The sequence below is a fragment of the Etheostoma spectabile genome, chromosome 9, assembly GCF_008692095.1.
Source record: "Etheostoma spectabile isolate EspeVRDwgs_2016 chromosome 9, UIUC_Espe_1.0, whole genome shotgun sequence".
Classification (NCBI taxonomy): domain Eukaryota; kingdom Metazoa; phylum Chordata; class Actinopteri; order Perciformes; family Percidae; genus Etheostoma; species Etheostoma spectabile.
In genome coordinates, this window is record NC_045741.1 from 35,039,694 (window position 1) to 35,051,804 (window position 12,111).

Genomic DNA, 12,111 nt, shown 5'->3' on the forward strand with positions numbered 1-12,111 from the left:
ATCCAATAATATAACATGACACATCAAGAGTCCAGTCTACATAATTAGTACATTGGATACTTTAAAGGTGAAATATGTAATAGTGAAAGCTGGCATGTAAAATAGTTATTGCAGTCCAAAATCTAAATACTGGAGAGAGTCGTCTCCCCCGGCCCCTCCTCCCCAGACTCCAAGTTCACGGAGGTCGTCAGGTTGAGAATTCAGTACCCAACAATGTTGCTAGATGCTAGTCTCAAATAGCCAGACATATCTCCACAGCACAGCGGAGTAGCTAGCGTTAGATGCTGACTATGTTGACAGTCATAAAAGCCCATGCTCACACGAGCACTGTACCCGACTGATTACTACATCAACCGCTAAAAACACCACTACCTTGCCATCCTCTCTACCCAATTTACAGCCATCTTTTTTTGGCTTAAAATTACTTATTGTTTGAAAGGCTGCGGGCCCTGAACAGACTACAAGTTGTAAACAGCCGTGGCCTGCTTGCCTGGTCCTCCAGTAACGTTAGCTTACATTAGCAGTTATGGCGTGTTAGCATGGCGGCGTTAGCCAGGACCAGTCAGGATCACTTTACTGGCTGTGTGCAATTGTTTTTTTTGAGTAACTAACTCAAATACTCTATATAATTCAATGTGAGTACACAAATGTTGAAATTACATAAAGTAGCCATAGTCCTAGTAGCTGTGATAAATTAGCCTGAATCTAATGCTTAGGAGGAAATTAGCCTGCTTTCTTTTTGGTTCTAAGCTGTCTCCATCTTTTAAATACATCTCCAATATTTACCTGGGGTTTGTTACATCTTTGGTCATGCAACTGTTAGAAGCGTGCAGTTTTTTTTAAGTTGGGTATTTCTTTCGTGGCTGTACTAACATTACAGCTGTAGCTCGCTGGGTTTAGTTTTTATAGGTATATCTGGCAACCTGACCTGGCTGTCAAACTGGGCAGTTGGTAACAACACACAGGCCAAAACACAAACAGACATTTGTCACGGAACAGAAATTTCAAAGTAGAAATACTGGCTTTAGCATTGTTGTTAGAAAAGATATTATTTCAGCTTAGCATGTTTCCTTAATATCTAATGACATATTGTGGTCATTTTGGGATTTAATACAAATGTATTACACATTGCACCTTTAAGTACATTTTGTTGCAAATACTTTGTACTTTTTTTAACTGAATCTTGAATGCAGGATTTTTACTTATAACATAGTGTGGTTTTTGATTTAATGATCCAAATACTTCCTCCACCGCCGCCTATCCACTTATTCTTTTGGCAACCAATAATGTTACCCCGCAGGGATGACTGGGAATAATTTTGGTTTTAGAGACACAACAGCTATTGCTCCGTGTGTGTGTGCATGTGAAAGTTGTTGCATTTACTCTACACTGAGCTACACTGTCAGGAGGAGACTCAACACTTGTTGATGTAAAATATGGCCACATATTTAGCTGTTATGCCATTGCGATTGATGACTTAATTAGAAACAAACACTGAAATGCATAGATGCTTAAGATCAGAGGGATGTGTTACGTAATGTTCAGTGCATGGACTGAATTAGAGTTGCTGTGTATTCATGTGTGACATGTATGTTTTTACTTCATAATTAGCAAAGAAATAGCTATACACATCTTACAACCTAACACCGCTGCAGCCCGTGGGCCTTCCAAGGTTCTCTGCTTGATTAAAGCTGCAATTAAATCAAGGTTTTGACCTTCTTCACTAATGACTCATAACTGGCAATTAGCCCAGAGAATGGCCTCCTTACGCCCTTTATCTTCCCTCATCCTGTTCTCACAATTAGCACCCACTCACACACAGTCAAGACAATAGGCAGACTCTTTTACACTGACACATAAATACACACAGTCAAAACTGCCTGGCAATAAACCCATTGTGTGCATTGTGTGCTTATGCATGTGTTGAGGCATTGCAGGTCTCAAAACAACAGAATTCTTGAGCAAATACCTGCAGAGAGCCACACCCCTTTACCTGTTTGGTTTATTTAATTCTGTAGGAGTGGGTGGGGAATGCTATGTGCAGGGATAGGCCAGTAGAGATCAGGTTTAATACTGCCAGCACCTCACAGTCATATAGTACCACATCACACATTCTTTAACTCACATGATATCACGGTCACATTTGGCTGTGCAATAAGCTATGTATTGAGGAGGTCGGCATGTTTGCAGCTCTGAAGTTTAGGCATGAGTGTGTGACTGGGTGTGTCCCTCTCTGTCTCTGAGTGAATCACTGACCCCTGGCAAGAGATGAGAGTTCACATCACCTCATCACCCCCCCCCCCTCCTCCACCCCCCCGTCCCCACACATTTCCCCTTTATTTTGCTTCATTCACGCTCCCATGCCGTTCTTCTTTCTGCCATGACTTCTCTGATCGGCAAGCTAAATATGTTCTCACTGTTAAATTTAGCGAGTAGCGAGTGGGTGCTCGTCAGCACATCTAGAATCACTTCCACTAACGGAAAACTAAAGAAAAAATGCTGAAGAGCTAAGAGAGAAAACTGCTGATTCTACTCAAAGCCCAGGCCTGCATCAAACATGCTGAAAGACAATATGTCTGGGAAAAGCGGAGTGGATCACGAAACAATAATCACCAAATCGTTTTTTGACTGCTTTGCTTCGGCCACACACTGATGACAGATTCCTTTTAGAGTGATTATCTCCCAAGATGTGAGTTGAGTTTATGGCCTTGTTTCATCTTTTAATGTTCGGGCTGTTGATGCAAAAATACATCATTAATCCTAGCAGGGGGAAAAGTAGGATAAACAACTGTCCTTTATAGCGTTAAAGCGTCCATATTATGCTCATTTTCAGGTTTTTAATTGTATTTTGAGGTTGTAACAGAATAGTTTACATGGTTTCATTTTCAAAAAACACCCTATTTTTGTTTTACTGCACATTGCAGCAGATCTTGTTTTCACCCTGTGTGTTTAGGTCACTGTTTTAGCTAAAGATAGTGAGATACTCACTTGTTTTAGCTACAGAGTGAGACATCTTACTTCTTTACTAGCTTTGTTTGGAGTTACACATGCTAGGTAGCTAGAAGTAGCTAGGTGAGATCACATCAGCTAGATAACTCTTTCTCCAACTTTGGTCAGTACCAGGCACGAATGCTGGGAGACTTCTTCTAAACGAGGGCACACTTATGGAATACCTTCAGAACAGGGACATGTAAGTAGTTCTTTTGGAGATTATGGTGAACTAATGAGTGTTGTAGCAGTGTTTTGCTATTACGTAGAAAGCCGTGGAGATTTTGAACAGCTCACTCAGAGACTGAAGGCAGAGGACATTCAGAAACCTGTATCTTACTCAAAACAGCATGGATGGTTGTTGTTTTTTTTGCTTTGTTTGTATGTGTATGGAAACACCTCAAAAAATACAATGCCAGTAATTGTGGGCTGGAAAGCTGCAACAGTATTACTGTATGACCCTAATGGGAAATTCTGTGCGATGAGCATCTTTCAAATGGCAACCAAAGTTAAAGATTAGGTATATATGAAATGTTAAACTATCTGTAGCTTAAACTGTGATTGGCTGCCCTGTCAAAAGTGGGACCTTAGACTTATTTGTTTGAATTTTGTAATTAAAAAAATTAAAAAAGGGTCCTTTACCTCTCACCTCAAGATATCTGAATGAAAATGGGCTCTATGGGTACCTATGGGTCTTCCCTTTACTAGTCTCACATTGCCAGACCTATCTTCACAGCGCTGAGGAAGAAAGTCTGGCTAGTACACCCAACCTAAAAAAAAACCTGCACGTTTCTAACAGTCGCATGACCCAAGACGTAACAAACCCCAGGTAAATATTGGAGATGTATTTAAAAGATGGAAACAGCTTAGAACCAAAAAGAATTCAGGCTAATTTCCTCCTGACTACGGCTACTCCTGGATAAAATAAAAATGTGCTCTGGTTTATTGGGATTTCTTTAAACCAATCACAATTGTGTTGGGCGACACTATAAGCGCAGGACACAGATACAATGTCTCTGCAAAATAGCCTCGGGAAGGAACTTGTTTTGGTGGGACGTGCATGTAGGGAGTCAAGCTCTGGAATGAGCGGGGGATGAAAATTTTATATATAAAAAAAAAGATAAATATAATTTTATTCTCGGTTCTAGCTCGAAGGATGTTTTCTGAATCAACCAGAGTTGGGGGGGTCATACAGCAGAAAATGCGGGACATTCGGCAGAACCTCCGGTAGCACCCGTTCCATAAATGAAATGTTATCAATTTAGACTAGCCCTTTACAGACATGCCCACTTTATGCTAACCCAATGCAATTTTTGGCCATTATAAATGTATACTCTATGCACTGTATAAAATGACCTGTTGTGACCTCGATGATAATCACAGCCTAATGAAACTTTACAACCACAAACTACAGATCTTTGGCATTCAGAGGATGAATGGCTTTCCTCAGCATATTGAAAATAAGGGAATTTCTGAGCAGTTTCAGAACAAACGTGCTCGCTGTCCAAACACTGACAAATGCAATTGGTCCAGAAATATCCAAATGTACCAAATCACAGCTTGGATTTTTATATGGTCAAAAATATTGTTAAATTTTCCACCAAATCTGTGTAACAAATGGTATCAACCCTGATACTGCTGCCATAACTTATGAGATGTAATTGAGCATGAGAATAGCCATACTATCCAAAACACAATGTTAATTACAGATTCATGACTGGAAAAACTTGCATGTTGCTGTCCATTTCAAATTATTCCACATGTTCCCTCATGTTCCCTTTCAGATGATGTACACCACTTCTGTGTGGCATTGACTCTTGACATGCTATCACATCAGACAAACATGGGTCTGTGGTGGGTCTCTAAGGGTTAAAGTGGAGACAGAAAAGGTAAATTAATGTGTGTGTGTGTGTGTGTGTGTGTGTGTGTGTGTGTGTGTGTGTGTGTGTGGTGTGTGTGTGTGTGTGTGTTGGGCCACCCCAGTCAAAAAGGTCTGGAAACGTCACTGATTAGCAGGATATGACTAATATCTCCCATCACAAAAATGGTCAAAAATATATCTGCACAATAATACAGTGGTCTGATGCAATCCTGGTCTGAATAAACCTTTCGATGACACTACTGTCTGGTCAGAGTCTTTGAAGACAAACAAGAAAGCGTCTGGAGCCCAGAGGGACTGCTCTGTTGCTCATGTATGCGGTGGGCTTCCCTCTACATGCTCTCCCATCCAGATGTCTCTCTCATTCCCCTGGGAATCACATTCATTATGGAAACAATTTTCAGCCCCTCAAAATGGTGCAGAGATATATGTGATAACATAAAAGGGTAGCATAGTTTAGTCTTCAAAGATCAGTTTTATGTGCTATCTTTTACACTATTATTATCCATTCCCCACACAGAAAACAGGGGTTTACAAGCACATGGCATATCTCTACTGCAGTGGGGTTTGACAATGAGTCTATCTCTCAAGGAGAGAGAAAAAAACATCACATGATAAATGATGCATATAGAGTGTGACTCAGTGGAGCTCCAACAGCCTCAGCCTTACTTTAGATAGAGTCTAATCTAAAAAAAAGTTTAACTTGCAAACAAACAAAACACAAGCAGAGCCCCCAAACTATATGTAGCTTGTGTGTCCCACATGTTGCAAACTCCACACAGTGGAGTCCCATTTCCTTGTCTCTTTGAATTTTAGGCTGCCACACACACACCAAAAAAACAACAATAATAGCAAAGAAAAGGGCATCAGCTAGTTCAAGGGCAAAGTCACTGAGTCAGAGCAGAGTTCAGCTTTACTGAGCAAAATCACATCATGCTGTCATTCAGCTGAATTTAGCCACAGCTGACCTGGGCGCGTCTTACACTCGTTTTACCACAAAGTAGCCTAGAAGTTTGTTTATCAGTAGAGATCTGCGATTCCTCACCGCTGTTTCGTGCATTTACCTCGGGTTACGACGACCACCCCAGACAAATAAATTGTGTTTCTGTCTCAAACAGTTTAGCGAGAGACGCGCGACAAGCGCCATAAATTACATAAGCGCAATTGAAGTGCCAACCTCTGACCTTGCCTGACCTGCACAACCACGATCACCTGACTTTTGTATTGGTCGCAGCTTTTGTTTCAATCGGCACAGTTGCAAAACGAGAAATAACGAAGAGGGTAGCACAACAAACGGATTCACGGACAGGACTCAGTGGTTAAAGTCCGGGGACGCTTTCGCGCACAGCTCGCAAGCCGGAGAGAAGACGCCATGAAACGAACGCACTCTCTCCTTTTAAGTCTAAACAAAATGCTGCAGATTCGCGAGGAACACAACAGGCAGACTGGGCTCTGAATAAATCCTTGAAGCGTACTTACTGAGGTGTAAATACGGATCATTACTGTCCATACTGTGCGAGTTGTTGCGTCGATTTCCTAGAGTCGGGTGCTGCTCCGCATCCCAGCGCATTCCTCTCCCAGCCCGACTGAACTCTGCAAGGCGGCTCTACACGGGGGCCCAGCGAGGGGGGGGGCGGTAGAACAGGGCTTCTCCCAATGACAACAGTGGTCGATATCAAGCTCCAACACGATCATGACGAAACATCTCTCCTGCAGTGACACCGTGTTGCAATATTTTCACAGTAAAATCTTTCTTCCCGGAATCACGACACAAAGAAAAGAAGACGGCGGTGCCTTTCAATACAGCCTGTTGTTTTTTTCTCTTCCTCCAATCGCTTTTCAGCATGGTCAAATCTGAAATATCTCCCTTAATGCCAAAAACAACTGCTGCCAGCAAGTTTTGATAGCACATAGCTACCAATTTAGATAAGAAGCTAAAAAAAACTGGAGGCTGCCACTGTCTGTTGTTGATTATTTTGAACAAGCAGACACTGATTGTAATGACCTAGGCTTAGGCCTACTTATGTCTACCACAACATGTTTGAAATTTCTTAAAGCGTGATTTTCAAAGACCGCTGTTTAGTTTTTTTGTTTTTATTCTCCTGCCGTCCTTGCCTGGGGGGGGAGATCTCCAGTGTTTACCTATTGCTAGTGTGAGTCCTGGTCTGGGTACCCCCCCGGAGTCCCCCCACACCCCTCTTCAGAGTGCGGGGTCATGTTGGGGTGAAGCTCCCGGTACCTCGGAAGGTTATTCAGGAGTCAAGCCGCACTGAGGCATTCACAGTCTTGAACTGCGGAGCGGGCAGACGCTCCGTCAACGCCGGGCCGAAGACCACTCTGCGGGCCTTTGGGCCGCCCCGCTAATGGGACAAGCACCCCCGGCTCCACCGTCCATGTAACAGCGCCCCATAAAAGAGCACAGGAGGATGCTAACCAAGATGAATGGCATTTTTTTTCTTAGCTCATTCTACACTAATCAGACCTTTTCATTTGTTATGGCCCTGCGCCAATCCCCTCCACCAAAGCCTCCATTAGGGCCAGATAACGTATAAATTCATTAAAGTCAAAGAGGGACATTAAAATGGTCATTTGTCAGATCTCCCTTTGTGTGTCCCTAATGGTGGCACATGGTTCAAGGCATTGAGATGATTTTGGGAGGGCTTTTCCTTTTTTACAGTCCATTAGGAGAGGAACGTGGGAACTAGACGTAACGTTTTTCTCTTTTAATGACTGGTGGCTCTTTGAAACATTTTAATTCAAATTTTAACAGTTTATTGGTTTACTTTTCTAAGAAATTATTTTTGAAAATAAAGTCAGGAATGGTTGCTGCCCAAAACGACCCTGTTACAAAATCACAGCACACTTTTTGCATTCTATCATACAATTGTTTTGATATTTTTAAGGTTCCTTTTCTTTTGTCTTTGCCTAATTAGAGCAACATGTTTTATTTTGGTGGCTATCCAATTCATCAATCAACTTCAGAACCCCCCACTCACACACACACACACACACACACACACACACACACACACACACACACACACACACACACACACATACAAACACTCACAGTCAATGAAGCAACCCTTTGCACTAATCCCTTTGTATTCGCCACCATTCCCACCAAACAATGTCCGAAAACCTAATCCTAAACCAAGCTCTACAAACCTGGGCCACCTGCTAGCAAGTCACTGCAGTGCAGCTAAAAAGGCTAACTCAAACCTGAGAAACCAACCGCCCCTTTAAAGTCAACAGCACTTGACATGTGTTCATACAAAGAGCACAACCACATTAATGCATGGATTGGCATCCAAACACACACACACAACACACACACACACACACACACACACACACACACACACACACACACACACACACTCCAACTCTTATTTCATTCTTTCTCTCTGCTTTTGGCCCCTTCCTTCTTTCTCTGCTTCTCTTTCTATATCCGTCCTTCTCTGGCTTAAGGATGGAGGTTCTGGCTGCGTCGTCATGGGAAACGGCTCTCTCCATCTGCCTCTGCTGTCATTAGCCCATCTCCCACCCTCCTGGACCCTCTTCACAATTCTGACAACCCCTGCCCCCTGCTCCATACATAAGCCTGAGATGATAAGTGTTCCCCCTCTTTGTGTCGGCCAGGATAAGACAATGCCACACAGCACTACAGAACATCATCCATCTCATAGGTCATCAATCTGGCACACAAAAGATGAAATGTAGCTCAAACTCCCTCTTGCAAAGGAGTTTCTCTTTGCTTAGAAGAAGCTCGTCCTCCACGTCTCTCCCTCCTTTTCACTGCTGGGTTAGTGGTTCACCAACAAATTCTTCTGCCTTGTGTGGTAAATGGGAGTAAAGTAGTTAATGCATGACGACTATTCTAAGTATTTAAAAAAAAAAAAGCATAATTGCAATTGCACAAACATTTACAAGTATTCAGACCTTATTGCAACATTTTCAGTGATGGATGAACTCTGTTTCAGTTCTTCTGCAGAGAGAATGTGTTGCAAGGTATGTCTGAAAGAAAACAGGCTGTCGACACATTAACAGGCCTCTGCCAAATTTACATGAATTTGTTTTGTAGTAAATAGTAATTAAAAGCCCTTTGTCACATAAATAACACCATCTACTGTTTGTTTCCTTTTTTGCCTAATTAGGTTTACATTGTGTGATCACCAGCGTGGGGCTTTTTTGTCTTTGGTCATTGTTAGTGATGTTGTTAGCGGTGTCTTGATATCAGATTTTTCATTTTATTCATGTAAAATACCCCACTGAGGTTTAAATATTCTTCCAAAGAGGCCAAAGAATCCAAAATTAAACACACAAAACACATTATGTTTGTAGTATTGTATTCTGTGGTAAAATGATGATTACTATAATGAATTACAGTTTTAGTTGTTTTAAGTCCATCAATGAGTTTAGTGTAATCTGCCATGACAGATTGTTATTCATTACTACTGTGGAAGATTTAGCGAGTTATGAAAGAAAGTCATATATTGTGCAAACCAGTTCCAGATTTAATTTTCTGTTTTTGCAGCAGTCTTACAGACATTAATTGTTAGATTGCAAAAGCGGATTTGCATGGAGATAATTAGATTCAAGTGGACAATATTGTGCTGTTGTATCTCTACACTCAAATGTGCTGCTAAAGTTGTATCATATTCAGCAATCATACAGATGAAGAAATATATGTATTCTTAAAATCTTGCTAACACAAAGAAAAAACGGTATTTATACAATATATACAAATTATTTCTCCAGCACTGATAAGTAGTCTATTCATTTTTTCATTTTAAATGTTTCTTTGTATGTTTAACTGTACATGCTGATTTTAGACAACATGAAAAAAATAGTTTATGTTTGCTAATGATTTTAAGTAATGACTACTGATGTACATTATATTTGTGTACTGCATCAACTCACCGCTCTGTTACTTCAACTTGACCTATTAAGTTTTACCTTGTGTAAAAACTTAAATGGTTTCAGGCAACGGATTTCCATGCAAATTTCTAGTAAAGTCAAATAATTTGGGATAACAGTGCAGATTGTCCTGATTTCCACATTACAAAGCATTGTCCCCCAACCATTTTCATGTAAATACAACCTTAAGGGAATATTCAAAGTCTACAATCATTACTGTGATGCTTTATTCTGGGGTGTAACAAAAACAGCCAAGAAACAGATCTAAATTATGATCTAAATGTTATAATAATATGAAAATAGAAATAAATATGGACATCATACTTCAGACAAAAATGAGACATACTGCAGAAGCTTCAACAACAATGTCACCAAAGCTCCAATACTCTATTTTACTTATATGTGCTGTTCTACCAATCAGTCAGGTTAACCTGTTAATCTGCTGGCCGTGTCTGATCTGAGGGGCTTTGCACACAATCAATATGATGAGCAGTGAGCTATCCACAGACTAAAGACACCATCACCCACACCACTCCAATCTCACACGGGTGCATTACCATTACCATCAAGACACTTGATATAGCCTGACACACGGAGTATATTTTTAAGATCAGGGAGGAATGTTTCACACATTGACTTTGAGCTACAATGCAACCTTGGAAGTCCATAAACACTGTCATGTTAGCAACAAAGAGCATATAAACATTACACTGGACTCACCAGTGATTCATGAAATAACATACATTAGTTGATTAGCTTTATGTTAACGTTGAACCACAGACTCCAGGCAGATGGCTGACCTCTATATTAATCTTTACCTTGCTGTAATAAGTTAATACAGACTGGGGGTTTGTTGTTTCAGAATGGTGCTGAACCAATCCAGCAGGGAATCAGCCAGACCACCTTAGGTTAATCTCACTACGTCCTGAAATGCCCATGAAGGATTAGGCCCAACCACTGATTTTTAGCACACAATGTCACTCACCACTGTTCCCCAAAGTAACAAACAAGGTCTAAAGACTATACCCTGTAAGAAAAGGTTTATTCTGTTGCAGACCTAACATAGGCCTACATGTCTATGAGATGAGACTTGTTTACAGATTGAGTTGATAAGAAACTGCTTTTTGGAAAACATTCAACAGGAAGCTGACATAGCTTTTGTCTTGTAATATGTCATGTCTGTGTTTTACATGTGTACAACAGGCAGGATGTATTTTTGTGACCCTCAGTTCAGCAACAGCAGTTCAAAAACATTTTGTTTCATGAGCACAGGCACTCTCAAATTGTAGGTGCACTGACATTTGCATGTGCTGATTGAAATGATTCATATAGCCTAGTGATTCAGATTATAGGCCGTTTTGATGACTCATACATAAAATTGCCTTCAGCGGTTAAATATTGCACATCCACAAAGTTAAGGGAAAGAGAGGCAGATAAAAAAAATAGTAAAGCTTGAGATATTCGGACTTTTACATGAAAGAAAACTGGACCCTACGCAACTCTATGGTGAAGTTAAAACTACACTCCTGATTTTGTTACTCAGGGTTTCTGTTAATTCTACTTATTTTTTTAGACTACTTGACACAGAGCCACATATATATATATATATATATATATATATATATATATATATATATATATAGTATATATACAAATTAAGAAATAACTTTAGATTCTTTGATTTACATTTAAGTAAAACTGGTATCTGGCTTTCTTTTTTGTCTTTCTTTTATCTATCTTTGTAGGTCTTTTAATAGTGCTACATAAACACATTTTACCCACTTACTTTTTCCTAAAACCAGAGTTATGATGGAAAGCCTATATTCTATTTCACACAGGCTTTGCCCTCAAACAGGCTCTATAGGCTTAAAAGTGTTCAAAGCCAGATGTTTCCTCTGTCTGTCGTGACACTCAACTACCATTCGCACCAGAAATTACACGCCAGTAGCACATAAGCCCTGTGGAAGCATCCACCCGTCCAATCTACACCAACTCAGACCATTACTGTCCTCCGACCCATTTGTTCTTTTAGCACCTCGCGATCGTGGTCCTGAAAGGACAGGAGACAGCCAAACTAAATTCACCAGGCTGACTAACATCAGAAATACCATCAAACCAATCAGTCCCTTCAATGATTTTGGTTTTTAAGAAGGGTACATTGTAGAAATTAATGAATTTATCTTTATTCCATCAAGGATATTAATCAGGGAGGGGCACAGACATTTGGAGAGGCTATTGCTGTTGCTCCTAAAACAAATTTAAAGTAATAACAAATTACTTAAAAAAAACATATTCTGACACTCGCAATTTGAAATTGATGTTGG

The 12,111-nt window shown here is 40.5% G+C and overlaps 1 protein-coding gene across 2 annotated transcripts in view; it reads right to left on the reverse strand.

Annotated features, from left to right (window-relative positions):
- The window catches only part of rxrgb (retinoid X receptor, gamma b), a 32,837-nt gene extending 26,230 nt beyond the window's left edge, over positions 1 to 6,607 (reverse strand). The window contains exon 1 of one of the 2 annotated variants that reach the window (XM_032526175.1): positions 6,347 to 6,607. In XM_032526175.1, the coding sequence (XP_032382066.1) occupies positions 6,347 to 6,437 (91 nt within the window). In that variant the 5' untranslated portion in view covers positions 6,438 to 6,607. The remainder of the gene's footprint in view (positions 1 to 6,346) is intronic. The other variant, XM_032526176.1, reaches the window with a different exon arrangement.
- Between the last annotated feature and the right edge of the window lie 5,504 nt (positions 6,608 to 12,111).